This window comes from Aquarana catesbeiana, linkage group LG01 (genome assembly GCF_042186555.1).
Source record: "Aquarana catesbeiana isolate 2022-GZ linkage group LG01, ASM4218655v1, whole genome shotgun sequence".
In the NCBI taxonomy this organism is placed as follows: Eukaryota; Metazoa; Chordata; class Amphibia; order Anura; family Ranidae; genus Aquarana; species Aquarana catesbeiana.
This window is the reverse complement of record NC_133324.1, coordinates 387464895-387484573: the sequence shown is the minus strand read 5'-3', so window position 1 is coordinate 387484573 and position 19679 is coordinate 387464895. Positions and strand designations below refer to the sequence as shown.

The following is a 19679-nucleotide window of genomic DNA, read 5'->3' as shown; positions in this document are numbered from 1 at the left end:
TGGACTGCATGTGTTGTGAACCAGCCCTTAGGCCAGGCATGCAGGCAGGAGGGTGTGCTTAGCTGAGAAACCCCCACCTCCCCTCCTGAGGACACTTTTTTTTTTTTTTTTTTTTTTTTTCCCAGCACTAGGCTGAACTTTATAGCGGCTTTTAATGTCATGACTATATTCAGCGATTAAGTGCAATTGTATAGTGCCTCTGTTTTTGTGCTTAGGACTATGTCTGCTAAAAAAGACAGCACAAAGACCAAAAAAGGTACTAAAGGTTTCACCCCCAGGTGCTGGGATCTTGAGTCGCATTTCCACGCTGTCATTCTCGCCTGAATTGCCAATTATGGCAAGCCAGGGTGAGCCATTGGAACAAATTGATGGTGCGACTGCTTTTTAGGTGAGGCCGCGGCTTCGGCCTAGTCTGCGAGGCCGGACGCCGTGGACTAGGCCGAAGCTGCGGCCTCGCCTAAAAGCTCATGCCCGCAGCGCCTCAGGACCGGCGCAGTTTTCAAAGAAAAAAAAAAAACTCGATTCGAATCGGGAATCGAGTTTTTTTTTTTTTTAAGAGAATCGAAGATTTTTTTTTAAAGAAAATCTCCCAGCCCTATTAGGGGGGGGACCACGGCTTCCTCCCAAAAGCCTGATCCTGACTGGACATTAAGTCTAGTCAATAATGCCTTGTAGAGGTGGAGAAGCTTGACCAAGTGGCTGCTTTACATATTTGCTCCGGGATGGCACCAGCTCTTTCTGCCCAGGATGCCTACAATGCCCTTGTGGATTGGGCTTTAATACCCCCAGGAGGATCTTTGTTTACTGTCTTATACCCCTCTGCTATAGCTAGCCTAATCCATCTAGCTATGGTGACTTTAGAAGCTTTTTGCCCCTTATGTTGTCTGTAAAAAAGGAACAAAAAGTGAATCTGAAATTCTAAATGGATTGGTTACCCTAGGATACACCTCCTCACATCTAATAAATTGTTTTTCTTTTTCGTTTGAAGCCTTCTGACAGAAAGAAGGGAGGACAATATCTTGTGACCTATGGAAACTAGATGCCACCTTTGGTAAGAACCCAGGGTCTGTCTTTAGGATGACTGTCTTCTAGAATTTGGAGGAATGGCTCTCTGACAGAGAGAGCTTGGATTTCACTAACTCTACGGGCTGAAGTGATTGCCACAAGAATTGCTGTCTTGAATGTAATTAGTCTTAGGCCTCTGAGATAGGTTCAAAAGGTGACCCCAAAAAGGCCTTTAGAACGATTGAAAGATCCGAGGATGGAGCTATGTTAACTCTGACTGGTTTGCGTCTGGAGATTGCTTTACAGAACCTAGGAATGAAAGGATCTTCTTGTAACCTTTTCTCTAAGTATACACTTAAGGCAGCTATCTGTACCTTAATAGTACTAGGAGTTAGCCCTTTGTCTGTCCCCTCCTGGAGAAACTGTAGGATACTTGCTGTATCCATGTTTACTTCACCTCGGCTATTCAGCCAGCTGTTAAATTTTCTCCAGACTTTCTTGTAAATAGCTTGGGTGACAGGTTTTCTACTCTGTAGCAAGGTCTGAATCACTCTTTCAGTCAGGCCTTTGCTCCTCAATATTCAGCATGGTTACTTGCGGATAAAAGAGAGGTCCCTGAGACAGAAGGTCTTGTCTGCAGGGAAGTCTCAAAGGAGGTTGGTCTGTCAACCGCAGCAACGTTGTGAACCATGGTCTCTTGGGCCAAAACGGTGCTACTAAGATTAAACACGTTTCTTCCGCTAGAAATTTTGCTAAAACCCTCGGGATGAGGTGAAGTGGAGGAAACGCATTCGCCAAACTGAAGGTCCATGGAGTCTGTAAGGCGTCTACTGCCAAGGGCTGATCTCCTGGGTATAGCGAGCAAAAATTGGGAACTTTTGCATTCTCTTTGTTTGCAAATAGGTCCACTACTGGTTTTCTCCAGTAAGCTGCTATGTAGTCGAACACTTCCGGGTGTAGAGACCATTCTTGATTCGAAACTTGTTGTCGACTCAAGAAGTCTGCAGTGTTGTTCAGCTCCCCTTTTAGGTGCATTGCAGAGATGGATGCTAGATTGGATTCTGCCCATTGAAATATGGCCACCCACATTAGTCGAGGACTTCTGGTGCCTCCTTGCTTGTTTATATAAGCTACAGCCGTCATATTGTCTGAGCGGACTTGTAGATGGTGACCCTGTATTGTGTTCTGAAAAGCTAGTAGAGCTTTGAGGATAGCTGTTAGCTCCTTCCAATTGGACGAGAGAAGTTTCTCCTCTGACATCCACCTGCCCTGGGCCCAGCCTGAGTTGAGATGGGCTCCCCAACCCCAGCTGCTTGCATCCGTAGTTAGTATGGATGTGATGGGAGAGATCCAGAGAACCCCTTTGTTTAAATTCGCTGTGTCCTTCCACCACCAAAGGGAGCGTTTTACTCTGGTGGGGATTGAAATCTTTTCTTCCAGATCCCTGTCTTTTACCTGTTCCAACAAGAACCTCTGAAGGTCTCTTTGGTGGAACCTGGCCCATTGTACAGCCGGAATAGCTGCTGTCATAAGTCCTAAGACTGACATCACCTCCCGCACTGTACATTTGGTGCTGCTTTGAAGAAAAGACATTCTCTGCCACAGATTCAATTTTTTTTTTTTTTCTTCCAGGAGGACTATTCTCTACTCTACCGACAGGATCTTGTACCCTAAGTACAGAATTTCCTGTGTTGGGGTGGTTTTGGACTTTTCCATACTGATCATCCACCCCAATTGACTCAGGCTGAGCTGTGTTAACTCTAAGTCTTGACAAAGTTGTTACTCCGAGTGGGCCGTGAGTAAGTCATCTAGATACGGAATGATCGAGACCGACTGTAGTCTTAATGGAACTAGTGCCTCCCCGAGAACTTTGGTAAAGATTCTCGGGGAGGACGACAGTCCGAAGGGAAGTGCTCTGCACTGAAAATGATAAATTTTGGTGTCTATCTGAATCGCTATCCAAAGAAGTTTCTGGCATTCCTTCCTTATTAGGATATGTAGATCGGCATCGCTTAAATACAGGGTAGCCCTAAACACCTTTTTTGGAGAAGATTCCTTATCGAGTAAATGGACTCCATCCAAAATGTTTTGTATCGGATGGAGAGGTTCCGAGGTTGGAGGTTCATGATTAGTCTGAACTTTCCAGATGGCTTTTTTACCACAAAAATGTGCGAGTAAAAACTGTCCCCCTGTTCATGAATAGGGACTGGTGTCAATACCTCTTGATCCACCATTTCCCCTATTAGCAAAGGTAAGGCCTTGGCCTTTTCTGAGTGTCTTGGAAGCTTTGTCACAAGAAACTTTGAGGGTGGATCGCTGTGAAATTCCAGCGCATACCCTCTTTTTATAATGTTTAAGACAAACTCGTTTGAGGTTATCTTTTCCCACTGTGGGAGAAAATTCACTAACCTTCCTCCCACAGGAACCCTGATGTCACTGGGGTTTAGGGTTTGGATTTGGGCGGTTAAAAAGTATGCCCCCTTTTCCTTTCTCTTTTTGTCCTGACCAGTGTTTTTTGGTTTTGAACTTCTTGGAGGGTTCCTTTTGAGGGACGAAAACATTTTCTTTGAAAATTTTTCTTTTTAGTGGGAAAGGTTTTCTTTTTATCCGCCGTTCTTTCTAAGGCGGTATCTAATTCAGGCCCGAAGACTAAGTCTCCTGTAAAAGGGACACTGCACAGGCATGTTTTGGATGCCGTGTCTCTACCCCCCCCCGCCCCCCAAGTTTTCATCCATACTGACCTCCTGGCTGCGACAGAAAGAGCTGCAGTTTTAGCCGTAAATTTTACGGAATCAGTAGAAGCGTCAGAGATGAAACTTGTCACCTTGAAAAGCATAGGGAAGGTTTTCAAGAGCTCCCCCCTAGGCATGCCTGCTTTTAGGTGTTCTTCTAGTTGAGATAACCAGAACTCCAGATTCCTAGCAACACAAAAAGTGGCTGTCTATTGGGTCCTTTAAATGACCCATATCCTCAAAAGCAAGGTCAGACTGTTTTGAGACTTTGGACACAGGGGTGTCTAGTTTAGGATTTTTATTCCAGACCGTCTCTGGGCTCCCATCAAAGGTGAATCTTCTTTTAAGGGAATTAGGAAAGAAGACTTTTTTTATCTGGTTCGGCCCACTCCTTGTGGACAAGATCAGAAAGCACTTTATGGGACTTTAAGGGAATACCTTAGCTCTCTTTTTCCCCAGAGCCTCATACATTTTATCATGTCTGGTCAATTAAGTTTCTTCCTCATCAATTTCCAGCGTATCATAAATAGCGCTCAACAGCTCGTCTACTTCCTCAAGAGACAGCTTGTATTTTGCTGCTTTGTTAGCTACGACCTGATCCTCATCCTGGTCTGAATCTGCGTCAGAGGATTCAGGGCTTACTAACACGGGGCTATGCTCCCTGACTGTACGGGGCTCCCCCGGGTGTTGTAAGGCATGGTGAGGAGGGAATCGCAGCTGCTTTACTGGTGGAAGCAGAGGTGTTTACATCTGCGATTCACTCCCGGAGAGATTTAAAGGTTGATGCCATCTCATCTTTAAAAGAGACAAGGAATTTTGCCAAGGGAGAGTCTGCCTCTGTTTTAAGTAAGCCTGCGATACACTGTCTGCATAAGGCTTTGTTAGAGCCTGAGGACAACTTATTTCCACAATTAGGGCATTTTTTGCGGCCTGACTTGTCTTCCATTGTGGCCTCCTTAGCCTGAAATAAAGAATGTACGATCTTCGCATCAGAAATCCTTTTAACTCTCATTAAAAACACCCGTGCTGCAACCACCGCTGCATATACCCGGGACTGTAAGGTAACCACCACCATGGGGTACTACAAATCCCAGCCTTACAACAAAAACCAAGAAAAAAAAACAGTAAGGGCTTGCCCAGTAGCGTACCTGGGTTTGGCTGGTGCCTGCATCCACCGGGGTGTCCTGGGGATTAGCCTCCATGGTCCCCCTCTCAAGTTCCGGATCCCGCCGCTAGTCCGGTATAGCTGGACGCTGGTCGGGATTTGTAGGCCCAGTGTGGGCGGCTTTCCCCTTCCTCCTTGTGCCTCTAGAGACCCGGAACCGGAAGTCTCGGCACACAGCAATGACGCGGTTCTGCTGGAAATGACGCTCGGCGCCTCCGACCCCTTCCCCCCCCCCCCCCCCCCCCCCCCACTGCCATTACAGCAAGGAGCTTGGATGAAAGAATCCATCTACACTGCTCCTGGGGGGAACCTACATCACCCTGCCACTGGCACACCTCGGCACTGGAAAGGGGGGGGGGATAACTGGTCTGCTCCTGTCAGCTGGACGGTACCCAAGCCCAAAAAATAAGGTAGGACTAACCTGGAGACCGCTGGATAGGACCTGGTCCCCCTGTGCGGCTCCGCTCCCTTCAGGCAGCCCCTGAGAGATGGTCCTTCTCCTGGTTCCTGGCAACATGTTCCTCCGACGGAGGAAGCACAAATGACTGACCAGGGACCTGAGGGACCTCCTTTTGAACTGTGGCAATGTGTTTCCTGGGTCGATGGGAAGGACTCCATCTCTCAAGGGCTGTCCTGGAAGACAAACCGATGATTCCCCTGCGGAGGAAACAACAGTAGATGAACCTTTTTCAGCCTCGCAATCTGAGAAATTGCTGATACAATCTCTTACGGTGATGGTTCATTCTACTTTCATACATGCTACTTACAGAGTCTGCTGAAAGCTCGGTTTCTTCCTTGGGTTCCTTTTAAAACCTTCACAGCCTTTGCATGCGTTTCCTGTCCATGCATTATTAGAGCAGCTTATTTTTGCTGAATGGGATCACCCGGATAAGCATTTTCTCCCTCCTAAGAGATTTTCAGTTCTCTATCCCCTGGAGGAGAAATTCTCCAAAAAATGGAAAGTACCAACAGTTAACGCTGCGTTTTCCAGTGTTAAAAAAAAGCCTAACTTGTCCTGTAGACAATGCACAAATGCTTAAAAGATCCAACAGATAAAAAGTTGAAATCCCTGTTAAAATCTACTTTTTCTATGGCAGGTGCCTTTACTCAGCCTGCAGTCGCTGCAATAGGCATCTGTCAATCCCTAAAGGACCAATTTAGACAGGCCTTTAAAGAGGTTCCTCGGGAATTGGCTGAATTACCAAAGGCATTATGCTTTGCCTTAGATGCCATTAAAGATTCTATTCACCAGGTGTCCCGCCTTACGCTTATGCTTGTACAAATGCGTAGAATCCTGTGGTTAAAAAATTGGTCAGCCGAAGCACTATGTAAAAACCTTCTAACTGGGTTCCCTTTTCATGGGGAGCGGCTTTTTGGAGAAGATTTGGGCAAATATATTCAAACAATTTCTAGCGGGAAAAGTACTCTCTTGCCAGTCAAAAGAAAGTATAAACGCCCTTCATTTAAACGGGCTCTTTCCCCTGCGCCAAGGGCTTCCGTTTCTAGGCTGTGGCGATGGCCTCCTTCATCAGACTCTAGAGGAAAACCTCAGGGTCAGGCTCAAAAGAAGTCCTGGGGTCGGAAACCTGCAAAGCAAAATCCTAAAGCCTCATCATAAAGATGCAAACCCCCTCACGAAGATGGGGGGAAGACTTCTGCAGTTTTCAGAAGTCTGGCAAGAGGAAATTCAGGACAGATGGGTCATGTCCACGGTAACGCTGGAGTACAAGCTGGAATTTCGGGACTTTCCACCATCTCTGGTTTCCTGAGGTCAAGAGTTCCCAAAGATCCACAGAAAAGACAATCTCTGTTTCAGGCACTAGACCGATTTTAATATCTCAAGGGGTGATCATACAGATCCCCACAAAAGAGCAAGGTTTGGGGTTTGATCAAATCTTTTTATGGTACCAAAACCAAATGGAGATGTCAGACCCATTCTAGATCTAAAAAATCTAAATCCGTTCCTGAAGATCCGCTCCTTTCGCTTGGAGACGATCAGGTCAGTAGTTTCTATCCTTCTAGGAGGAGAACTTCTGGCATCTATCGACATCAGGGATGCATATCTGCATGTTCCTATATTTCCCCCTCAGCAAAAGTTTCTGCGGTTCGAGTTAGAACAGCAGCATTTCTAGTTTGTAGCCCTGCCCTTCGGGCTAGCCACAGCACCCCGGGTGTTCACAAAAGTGCTGGCCCCACCTCTAGCCAGGTTAAAGTGGATGTAAACCCAATGTCATCCTTTCTAAACTACTGCCATAGGGGTTATCTATAAGGATATACAGGCCTCCTGCATGTATCCTTACCTGTCAAATGTCTCCCCTTTCTCTGTTATTAGACCCGAAAAACTGCTTATTCTGTGGGTAGGTCTGTTGTCTGGAGCTCGGTGGGTGGAGTCGTGATGTCAGTAGTGTCCCCGCCCACCTCTACACTCCCCTTGTCAATATGCATTTTCTCTGTGTATTTCTAACACTGAACTTCTGCTATGATCTCTAACATCCAGTGAAAAGACAAGCAAGTAACCACATGACTTCAGCATGCCAAATCATGGTGAGGTGTGGAACAGCCAATCCTTGCAGAGCTGCTGAAGAAAGGAGTGGGGGAGGGAATTTAAAAATACTGCATGTCTCTTAGGCTAATGCATGAGATGTAAATCACCTGTCACTCGCAGCAAGGGGGAGTATTTGACAAAGTTTTTCTCAGTTTGTCAAGAATTGTCTCACTGAACAATAAAAGGGGATTGCTCAGAGATGGATTAACTCTGTGTGGCAAGACTGGGCTCAAATGATAGCAAATCTTATACTCTACAGTATGATAAAAAAAAAAAAAAAAAATGTCAGGTTTACATCCACTTTAAGGGCATCGGGCATAACGGTAGTAGCATACCTAGACGATCTATTGCTAATAGACCAGTCGGTGGCTCGTTTTTGAGCAAAAGCGTACGCATTACAACCAATTACCTGGAAAGTTTTTGGGTTGGATTCTCAACCTAGAGAAATCTTCCTTAATACCGCTAAAAAGACTGGAGTACTTGGGTCTGATCATAGACACAGCCCAGAAAAAATTGCTCTTGCCTCAGGCAAAGATCAACTCCATAAAAGAGCTGGTGCGGATGGTCAGGTCAAAAGGCGAACTCTCCATTCGCCTTTGCATGAGGTTGCTAGTGACCATGGTGGCTTCATTCGAAGGGGTTCCCTATGCCCAGTTCCATTGAAGACTGTTGCAAAACAGTATCCTGTCTGCTTGGAACAAAACGATTCAAGCTTTAGACTTGCCAATACAGCTGTCCCTAAGGGTGTCACAAAGCCTCAGTTGGTAGTTACTAACTTAGAATCTGCTGAAAGGAAAATCCTTCAGACCAGTTATCTGGAAAGTGGTAACGACAGATGCCAGCCTTTCAGGCTGGGGAGCAGTACTGTACTAGTAAAGACAACTGTCCAGGGACAGTGGTCAAGAGCCGAAAGAAACTTGCCCATCAATATCCTAGAGATTCGGGCAGTGCGTCTGGCTCTAAAGGCCTGGACTTTCAGGTTACGGGATTGTCCTGTCAGGGTCCAATCCGACAATGCCACAGCTGTGGCCTATATCGATCACCAAGGGGGCACCAAGAGTCTCTCAGTGCAGAGAGAGGTGAACCATATTCTAACTTGGACAGAAAGGAATGTTCCGTTCCTATTGGCAGGGGGACTACTTGAGTCACAAGCAGTTATTCCCAGGGGAATGGTCTCTTCACCCCCGACGTTTTTTGGGCTGTTTTCCAAACATGGGGGACTCCTGTTGTAGATCTTCTAGCGTCCAGATTCAACATGAAGTTAGTCAACTATGTGGCCAGAACAAGGGATCCACTCGCTTGTGTAACATATGCGTTGGTGACCCCATGGGATCAGTTCTCACTGATCTATGCATTCCCCCCCCCCCCCCCCCCAATTCAGTTGCTGCCTCGACTTCTTTGCAGGATCAAGCTGGAAAGAAAGCACCAGCATGGCCCAGAAGGTCATGGTATGCAGAAATCTTAAAGATGGCAGTGGAGAGCCCATGGTCCCTCCCACTACAGCCAGATCTGCTCTCACAGGAACCGATATTTCATCCTACCTAACGGTCTCTAAACTTAACGGCTTGGCTATTGAAACCCACATTCTGAAGAAACGTGGGCTTTCCGGGTCAGTTATCTCTACCCTGATTAATGCAAGGAAGCCAGCTTCCAGAACTATATATTATAGGGTCTGGAGGGCTTATGTTTTCTGGTGTGAATCCAAGGGTTGGCACCCTCAGAGATGTATCATAGCCAGAATTCTTGCCTTTTTACAATTATGGGTAGAAATGAAATTGGCCTTGAGTACTATTAAAGGCCAAGTCTCAGCTTTATCGGTCTTATTTCAAAGACTACTTGCTAAACATTCTTTAGTCCAGGGTTTTATGCAAGGGGTGATGCGGCTTAATCCGCCAGTCAAACCTCCCTTGAACCCTTGGGACTTGAACTTAGTTTTGTCTGTTACAAAAATAGCCATTTGAACCGATGCAACATATTCCCCTAGTCCTTCTGACAAGGAAGTTGGTATTTTTGGTTGCTATATCCTCAGCAAGGAGGGTTTAGGAATTGGCTGCTCTTTGTTGTAAAGAGCCATATTTGATTTTTCATGAGGACAGAGTGGTGTTACGCCCTTGTCCAGAATTTTTGCCAAAAGTGGTTTCAAGTTTTCACATGAACCAAGATATTCTCCTGCCATTGTTTGTTTTTTCCAAAACCATGCTCCAGGGAAGAAAAGTCACTACATTGTCTAGATGTGGTGAGAGCAGTGAAAATCTATTTAAAGTCAACTGCTCAGATTCATTAGTCTTATTTATTCTGCCAGAGGATCCTAAGAAAGGACAGGCATCATCGAAATCCAGTGTCGCTAAGTGGATTTGGCAAGTTATAATTTAAACTTATAATTTATGGGGCAAGATTCCTCCTTTTCAAGTTAAGGCACACTATACCAGGGCGGTTAGTGCTTCTTGGGCAGTACGTCATCAGGCTTCCAAGGCTCAGATCTGTAAGGCCGCAACTTGGTCTTCAGTGCATACATTCACAAAATGTTATCAGGTGGATGTAAGGAGGTATGAGGATATCACCTTTGGGCGCAGTGTGCTGCAGGCAGCAGTATAGGTCCTCAAGTCTGGGGGTACCCTCCGGGTTGTGTCTCCCTTCCCTCAAGTAGCATTGCTATGGGACGTCCCATTAAGTAATTACTTAAGGCTCTGTGTCCCATGATGTACTCCAAGAAAAGGATTTTACAGGTAAGCTGTTATAAAAATCCTATTATTTTAGTGTGTAAAAAGGCATATTTTCGTATGACCTAGTTTTACCATTTTCACATATATTTCTGATTGCACAGCTGTAGTGTGTGGTTGGGGTTTTTCTTCTTTTTTTAGGAAATTACTTTGAAATTAACATGGTTAATAAAGTTTATATATCAAGTGTAGATGTCAACAAATGTGTTGGACACATATTTTTGCAATGCTTTGGAAATTGAGATATGTGTAATAGTAATTCTTACAGTTGTCTTTTTTTTTTTTTTCTTTTTTTTTTTTTAGGGCAAGTCAAAGTGTTTCGGGCTATGTACACATTTGAACCAAGAACGGTAATTATATTTATGTAATGTGTAGACATGTGCAATTCGTTTTAGTTCTGAATTCGTTTTTTAACGAACTTTGACAAATTTCTTAATTCCGAAATTTCAGAATTTTCAAATTTCTGGAAATTCGAATATTCGAAATTTCATAAGTTTGGAAATTTGAAAATCCAAGAATAAGAATGAAAATTCGAAAATCTGAAATAATAACTAACTAATAATGAATATTAAATTTATAGGTATTGGAATTTCCTTTCAAATTTGGCTGTTAGTGAACGTAACGAGTACGAATTTATCCGAAGTAACGAATGCCGCATCTAAACGAATGGAACGTAATGATCTAATAATAGTAAAAATAATAATAAAACCTTCTTTTTATTATTAATTTGCTCCATTCCACTTGTTTAGATGTGGCATTTGTTATTTCGGCTAATTCGTAACTTCAGATAAATTTGTATTCGTTACGTTCACTAACAGACACATTTTAAAGGAAATTCCAATACCTATAATTTAATAGCAAGTTATTATTTCGAACTTTTACTGATTTTTCTTTCTTTTTTTCAGATTTTTGGATTTTTGAATTTTCGGAAATTTGAAAATCCGAATTTTCGTTTTTCCGACAAAAGCAAAAAAACGAATTAAATGAAAACGAACAAATTTTTTTTTGTCAGTGTACATGTCTAGTAACATGTGCCCTTTTGTCAAAAATCTTGTTTGTATTTGGGGAAATCATAAAACTCTGGAATTCATAAAGGGTATTGTACAGACAGTCTCTCATTCGTGCAACATATGGCGCAACTTGCGACAGATTAATGCAACTGTCGTTAAGATAAATCTGTGTAGAATTGCCTCAAACAGAATGTTCTCTTTGACACAATCCTTACACAAGCCAGGCAATTTACTTCAATATGGAAGAGGTCTTCGTTACTTATAAAAAAAAAAAACAAAGATTCTTAAAGTGTTACTAAACCCAGGACCCTGCATTCACTATATCTGGTCTCCCACAGTACACAGAACATTGAAATGCAATTATTTTAGTAAATATAAACTACTAAATGCCTTTTTTCATCAGCAGTTAGAGCAGTCTTGTGACTTCTATAAGTGTCTGGTTTAAGCTTGTAGGAGGAGTTTTCATTCTCCCACGATTGTCCTATTAGAATGCAAAACCCCTGACCCTCTGTCTGGACAGTGCTGATCGCATGCACTCTCCCAAGAAAAAAAAAAAGCTCTCTAGCAATACACACCAAACTGAGCATGTGCAGCCTGTCCCCTGGCTCTGTAAATCTCAGGAAATACATTGGAGTCAGTGGAAGAAGGGGATGAGCAGAGAAGACAGGATCGAACAGTCTTTTTACACAATGCACAAGATTAAGCCCTTAGATTTCACAAGCATGCTTTACTGCATATACAGACTGATTTTACTGTTGTGGGTTTAGTAACACTTCAATGAATTCTTCGCAGCCATAGCACCTGAATGTAAAGTATCGCACATAAAACCTGCCTGAATTAGTGACAGGAATAGCAAGAAAACTGTCACACAGCTTTCATGTATGCAAATATTTAATTGATGTATTTCAGATGTTACTGTTTTCATTTTAAATATCAGTGCCTTCATAGAAGCAAGCTTTTTATACCACTCACAAGTGTGTGTGTAGGTTTATATAATTAATAAAAATATATAAATAAATATACGTATATAGGTGTGTGCGAAAGCTTCCTTGTTTGTTTGCAATAGATGTACCCAATACTGGACACTCCATCCTTGGCACGGCTCAGTAATGATGAGTCTGATAAAACCACAGTGTTACTGAGCTCGCAGCCTGACCGATGCGCTGATCACACAGGCTCTTTAGTGACGCGGAGCCTGTTAACAATGTAGGCTCAGCATCGCTGAACTCGGCACTGCTGGCCGCTGCACCTGCCCGTGTGACAGATGCAGCAGCAAGGCATTGGGGTTTATTTACTAAAACTGGAGTGTGCAAAATCTGGTGCAGCTGTGCATGGTAGCCAATCGGCTACTAACTTCATCTTAGTCAATTAGCCACTTGCCTACTGGGCACTTTCATCCCCTTCCTGACCAGGCCAATTTTCAGCTTTCAGTGCTGTCGCACTTTGACAATTGCCCAGTCATGCAACACTGTACCCAAACCATATTTATCTATTATTATTTTTTTATTTAGTTTTTAGCGCTTTCTTTTGGTGGTATTTAATCACCACCGTTTTTTTTTTTTTTTTTGTTTTTGTTTTTGTTTTTTTTTTTAACAAAATTTTGAAGGAAAAAAAAAAAGTTGTTCTAAAATTTTCTAAGTCATTTTTTTCCTGCGCTGGTGGGCATTGCTGGTGGGCACTGACAGGCAGCACTGATGGGTACAGATTGGCAGCATTTGTTGGCACTGCTGGGGCTGCACTGTTAATCACTGGTGATCAGTGCCGTTGTTCTGTCAAAATAGCCAATTCATCAAGATCTCCAATCGTGTCACTTCCGGCTATTGTAAACACATGGTCTCCAAAACGCGGCACTATTTTTTCAACCGACAACAAAGATGGGGCATTGTTTACTCCTACTGGCCACAGTCCAGCCCCCCTAAAGTCAAAACGACAGTAAACTGGCCCTTTGTTTAGAAAGTTTGGAGATTTCGATAAATTGCTGTTTTGACACCATACTGGGCAACCGTATACACTCCAGTACACACTATTATGAGCAGACATTGGTAGTCCACTCCGATACAAAATGGCTGCCCCGAGGCGGCAACAACTTTTTTTTTTTTTTCTCACCCGCTGTTCTGTCTAAAATGGTTAATCTTCATGTACCGGAGTGTACACGGTTGCCGGTATTGTGTAAAAAAACAGCATTTCATCTAAATCTCCTCCAATTACTATGGTTGACAGTAACCGGAAGTGACGTGATTGGAGATCTCGATGAATTGGCTATTTTGATAGAACACTGATTATCAGTGTAGCTGTCCCCTGTGTGGATTTGCTGGTTATCGGCTCTCGTGCGCTGTCAGCTTTAGAAAAGGACTGTCGATAACTGGCAAATCCTGTTTATACTGTGATCAGCTGTGATTGGACACAGCTGGTCACATGGTAAAGAGCTACTGTGATTGTCTCTTTTAATATAAGAAAAAAAGGCAATTGGGACTTTATATGAGGCATTGATGGGGTAAATTCATATACCTCCATCCCTGTTGCATAATGGAAAAAAGGGGGGAAATAATTGGGAGTTTATATGAAGTATACAACTAAATGAACGAACCAATGGGTATATAATGGATATTATTTAATATTGCAAAGGAGTATGCATACATCTTAAAGGGGTTGTAAAGGTAAAAGTTTTTTCACCTTAATGCATTCTATGCATTATGGTGAAAAAACATCCGACAATACCGCCCCCACCAGCCCCCGTTTTACTTACCTGACCCCTCAAATGTCCCGCACTAGCTCTCGACATCCTCTTCACCGCTCAGCGTGGTCGTTGAGTGGCTAGAGTGGATGAATTGAAAGCAGCGCAGCCATTGGCTCGCGCTGCTGTCAATCACATCCAATGACGCGGCGCATCGGGGGGCGGGCCGAGTGATACAGCCGGCGGCCATAGCCGCTCATTGTATCACGGGAGCGCACCCGCAAGCACTTAACACCATGCGAGGGAGCTTGCATGAAGGTGTTGAGTCCTTGCTGGGGGGAGCCGAGACAGCCGCCGAGGGACCCCAGAAGACCAGGTTCGGGGCCACTGTGTGCAAAACGAGCTGCACAGTGGAGGTAAGTATAACATGTTTGTTATTTAAAAAAAAAAAAAAAAAAAGATGGCTTTAGTGATCCTTTAATAACAGTGGAAGATAATTAGTCTCAGTAAATAGCATCTACATAATTTATGGATATATGCACATAAGTATTCCAACATGATAAAACATATAATAGACATTGAGTATGCATACCCAGAAAGCAATAAGCCTAACCACATAAAGGCATGATATAAAAAGGAACGATTCATTATGGTATAAGATAAAATACTGATGTGATACCAATAGTTGCTGTGACATAGCATTGTAAGAAGGCTCTACGCGTTTCATGATTGTTTCACTTATCAGGAGCCAGTGCAAATTAGATGTATCTATAATAAAAGGTGGTGAAAGCTGCAGCAAAACGTTGTCACCAACATCTATTAAGATAAGATGACGTTTTTCCACTACGCCTCCAGCTACTGATATTATCCATTTAATTGACCTATATACCAACCCTAGGTAAGAGTTGTTGGGACCATTGTTCCCCCCCTCTTTCCCTTTCACAGATTATTTATTTCCATTTATACTATCTTGGCATTCTTTACCTTTTTTATTATAGATACATCTAATTTGCACTGGCTCCTGAGGAGTGAAACCATCACAAAATGCGTAGAGCCTTCTTACAATGCTACGTCACAGCAACTATTTGTATCATATCTGTATTTTATCTTCTACCATAATGAATCGTTCCTTTTTATGTTATGCCTTTTATGTGGTTAGGCTTATTCCTTTCTGGGTATGCATACTCAATGTCTATTTATATGTTTTATCATGTTGGGATACTTATGTGTATATATCCATGAATTATGTAGATGCTATTTACTGAGACTAATTATCTTCCACTGTTATTAAGATGTATGTATACTCCTTTTGCAATGTTAAATATACATTATATACCCATTGGTTCGTTCATTTAGTTGTGTACTTCATATAAAGTCCCAATTATTTCCCCCTTTTTTTTTTTTTTTTTCCATCATGATTGTCTCTTTACTGTGATCTCTTTACCCCGATCTGTGATAGCTGATCACAGATCCCTGCTGATGCGCATCACAGGGGCCGCATGATCATGGGAGGATGTCCATAGACACCCTCCCAGCAATATGAGAACACGCTGTAGCTGTCTTTAGGCTATAGTGCGGGTGGGAAGAGGTTAAGCTTTGACAAAAAAAACCTGGAAGCTGATCGGTTTCTATGCAGAGCTGCACCGAATTTTGCACTCTCCAGTTTTAGTAAATCAACCAAATAGATTTTTGCTTAGGAACACTGATTCTGAAATTTTTAAATTTTTTTTAAAGCAGAATAAGACCCTTTTCACACTGAAGTGCTGCAAAAACAGCTGCTAAATCGCCGGTCATTTTTTGCAGTGCTTTAGCGGCGCTTTTGTGGTGCTCTTCGGCGCTTTTTGTAAGGTTACGTGACAAAGTGACCTAAAAAAAAAAAAAAAGACCAGTTTTGCGGCACTTTCAAAGTGGGAGGCAGTTTTCAAGCACTATTTTTAGTGCTAAAGCACCTGAAAAAGCCTAAGTGTGAAAGGGGTCTTAAACTTTTTTTAATAGGCCCCAGGAGGTTTATGCCATAATGTGATAATATGCACTGCCTATTAGCCCATTATGACAGACTTACCTGTCAAACGGTGCCCTCCAGTGCTTCGCTATCAGCACTCCAACTGGTCATGGGAGCTTCGGTCTTGTTGCATAACTGCTAGAGGCAGGGAGAAGCATGACAGAAGAGACCATCCACCCCAAGCATGGCCTCGCAGACAAATGCAAATATATATTTAGCTGGTTTTCTTAAACAGGGTTTCATATGTTAATCCATGTGTTCTAAACTCTCTTTTTTTTTTTTTTTTTTTTTTTTTACTTTCTGGTTTGCAGCCTGATGAACTGTATTTCGATGAAGGGGATATTCTTTACATTTCAGATATGGTGAGTTTGTAGTTAAAAAGGAACTGCAGTCTGCTCACAGTTTCTAATAAAAACATCTTTGCCATTCTGAAGCTTCCCTCCAACCACTTTGCATATTTCATATATACTGTGACTCTGTACTTGCCAAATATGCAGACCCTTCGGGTCTAAGATGCATGTGGAGGGAGAACCCACGCCAAAAAACCAGTGTGGAGTCCCCCTTAAAATCCATCCCAGACCCTTATCCAGGCATGCAGCCTGGCAGACAGGAAAGAGGGAGGGGGGGGCGGCGGCGAGCCCCTCCTGAACCATACTAGGCCACATGCCCTCAACATGGGGGACAAGGACCTCTTCCCAACCCCCCTGGGCTGTGGTTGTTGGGGTCTGCGGGCGGGGGGCTTATCAGAATTTGGAACACCCCTTTAACAAGGGGGCTCCCAGATCCCTCACCCCCCCCCCATTGTGAATGAGTATTGGGTAGTAGTACCCCTACCCATTCACCAAAAAAGTGGCAAAAAGTAATAAACACAAGAGACAGTTTGACAAATCCTTTATTAATTTTCTTTAGAACCATGTCCTTCAATGTAAATCCATTGTCAATCACACCGCCCGCTGCACCCGAAAAACAGAAAAAATTAAAAACGCTCCCGACTCTTGAGAGGCATCACACCGAATGCCTGCTCTGCCCTTTGACATTTCTTATATAGGTAAGGGGCAGGGACACTTAGTTACATCACCCGGTGGCCCCACCCCCACGTGACATCACATGCCCAGCATACACCAGTCTGTGACGTCCAGAAGGGGCAGTGCCACAGGGTGACGTAGCTAGGTGGCCTCGCGCCCCTCACCTATATAAGAAATGTCAAAACTCAGAGCAGGCATTCGGCGGGAGGCCTCCCAGGAGGCGGAGCGTTTTTAATTTTTTTTTTTTTTTTTCTATTTTTCGGGTCCAGCGGGAGGTGTGATTGACGATGAATTTACATCAAGGGACACTCTCTTTTTAAAAAAAAATGTAATAAAGGATTTGTCAAACTGTCTATTACTTTTTGCCACTTTTTTGGTGAATGGGTAAGGGGTACTAAGTACCCGGTACTCCTTCACATTAGGATGTGGGATATGGGGGCCTCCTTGTAAAAGGGGTTTCCAGATTCGGATAAGTCCCCTATCCGCAGACCCAGACAACCTTAGGCCAGGGTTGTCGGGAATAAGCCCTTTACCCCTTCAACATCCCCCCCCTCCTGGTATGTATTTTTGGGGGGGGGGGAGCCACGGCAATTTTTTTTTTTTTCCATTTTTGGGGTGGGGTTCCCCTCCAAATCTATACCAGTCCTGAAGGGTCTGGTATAGACTGGTAGGGGGACCCAAGACATGTTTTGGTTTTTTTTTGTTTTCCAATAGCCGGGTGACAGCAATTGTAACCGTGAGTCCTTTTAAATGGAATTTTGACTTTTTTTTAATTAATTTTTCATTTTTATTGTTGCACTTTAGGCATAATTAAAATCACTGCTCCTGCAAAAAACATTTTGTAAAAAAAAACAAACCTTTTTTATCGATTGTATGTCCCCCAGGGCAGTACCCATACCATTTTTATGGCCAATTACTTGCATATAAGCCTTCAAAATGGGCACTTTTGATTTCTCATGTTCGGCCATGGACTTCAGTGGGGTTCACCATTTGAGTTAGAACATTTCCCCTGTTCAGGATTTCTGCTGTGAACCAAATGGGGGTGTTCTGCCAAACCTTAATTATAGGCAGTTACAGCAAATAGTAGTGTGGTGTTTTTTTTTTTTTTTTTTTTTCCTTTTTTTTTTTTTTTTCCTTTTTTCAGATAAAAGTTTTACATAGATAAAAGCTGATCATTGTAATTGCCCCTGTCAGTGGTAAATGGTTTGACTCATCCTTCTAACTGCTACATCTGCAGAATAGCTTGTTCTTTTGAAAAACACCAGACGTTTTGGCAAGATCACAGGGTAAAAATAAATAAAAAAGCTAAAAAAAAAAAAAAAAAAAAGAATGCAGCCACCACATTCAATAATTTGTAAGCTGCAATATAATAAATGTTTGCTTTTTGGTTTAATACCGCTTTATTGGACTAACACTCCCATTTAGTAAAATTGCCATTAAGATAATAGTTACTTAGCTCCTCACCTACTGCTTTATTGTCCTTGTCTTTCCTGCAGTGTCATTTTCGGGGCTCCTTTAAAACGATTAAATCAAGATCACCTTGCTATTTAGTGATTCAGAGTAGGTGTTAATTAGGTATGGAAGAATAGAAATAATAGTAATCTGAGGTAAACTCCTAGATTATAATATTTTAAAAAGCTGTGACAAATATCTGTGTTTTATGAAATTTCCAGTTTTACTAATAATAGACTATAATAATTTAGAAATAATAAGCACCTTGGGAGAACCCTGTACATTATCTGAGATTTACCTTTGTCATTCTGAGGTTTTCAGTCAGTATTACAATATGAGACTTTCCTGCCTTAAGCGTGTCTAAAAAACCAAAACGTGTAACATTGGTCCAAAAACATCTTTTAAAATGTCAAGTATTTCCTGCTGTGCAGTGTATAAAGTAGAGACGTGGCTTAACAAAAAAAAAAAAAAAAAAAAAAAGAGGTTAAAGGCAATAAATATGCGTACATGACTAGTCTTTAAAGTTTGAAAAGTAATAATGTGAAAACATATAATTACTGGCCACTTTATTAGGTACACCTTTTTATAGTACCAGGTTGGACCCCCTTTTACCTTCAGAACTGCCTTCATTCTTTGTGGCATAGATTCAACAAGGTTTTGGAAACATTCATTAAGAGATTTTGGTCCATATTGACATGATAGCATCACACAGTTGCTGCAGATTTGTCGGCAGCACATCCATGCTGCGAATCTCCCATTCCATCACATCCCAAAGGTGCTCTATTGGATTGAGATCTGGTGACTGTGAAGGCCATTGGAGTACAGAGAACTCATTGTCATGTTCAAGAAATCAGTGGTTAGATGATTTGAGGTTTGTGACATAGTGAATTATCCTGCTGGAAGTAGTCATCAGAAGATGGGTACACTGTAGTCATAAAGGGATGGACATGGTCAGAAATAATACATGGCGTTTAAACGATGCTTAAATGATACTAAGGGTCCCAAAGTGTGCCAAGAAAATATCCTGCACACTAGTACATCACCACCAGCCTGAACCGTTGATAGAACTCAGGATGGATCCATGCTTTCATGTTGTTTACACCAAATTCTGACCCTACCAACCGAATGTCGCAGCAGAAATCAAGACTTCTCACACCAGGCAACATTTCTCCAAACTTCTGTTGGTGAGCCTGTGCGAATTGTAGCCTCAGTTTTCTTGTTCTTGGCTGACAGGAGTGGCACCCAGTGTGGTCTTCTGCTGCTGTAGCCCATCTGCTTCAAGGTTCGATGTGTTGTGCGTTCAGAGATGGTATTCTGCATACCTTGGTTGTAACGAGTGGTTGTGTGGT

The 19679-nt window shown here is 42.8% G+C and overlaps 1 protein-coding gene across 1 annotated transcript in view; it reads left to right on the top strand.

Moving 5' to 3' along the window:
• OSTF1 (osteoclast stimulating factor 1) overlaps positions 1–19679 on the top strand; it is a 73388-nt gene that overhangs the window by 16215 nt on the left and 37494 nt on the right. The window contains exons 2-3 of the mRNA XM_073634207.1: positions 10471–10517; positions 16165–16215. Coding sequence (XP_073490308.1) covers positions 10471–10517; positions 16165–16215 — 98 coding nt within the window. The remainder of the gene's footprint in view (positions 1–10470; positions 10518–16164; positions 16216–19679) is intronic.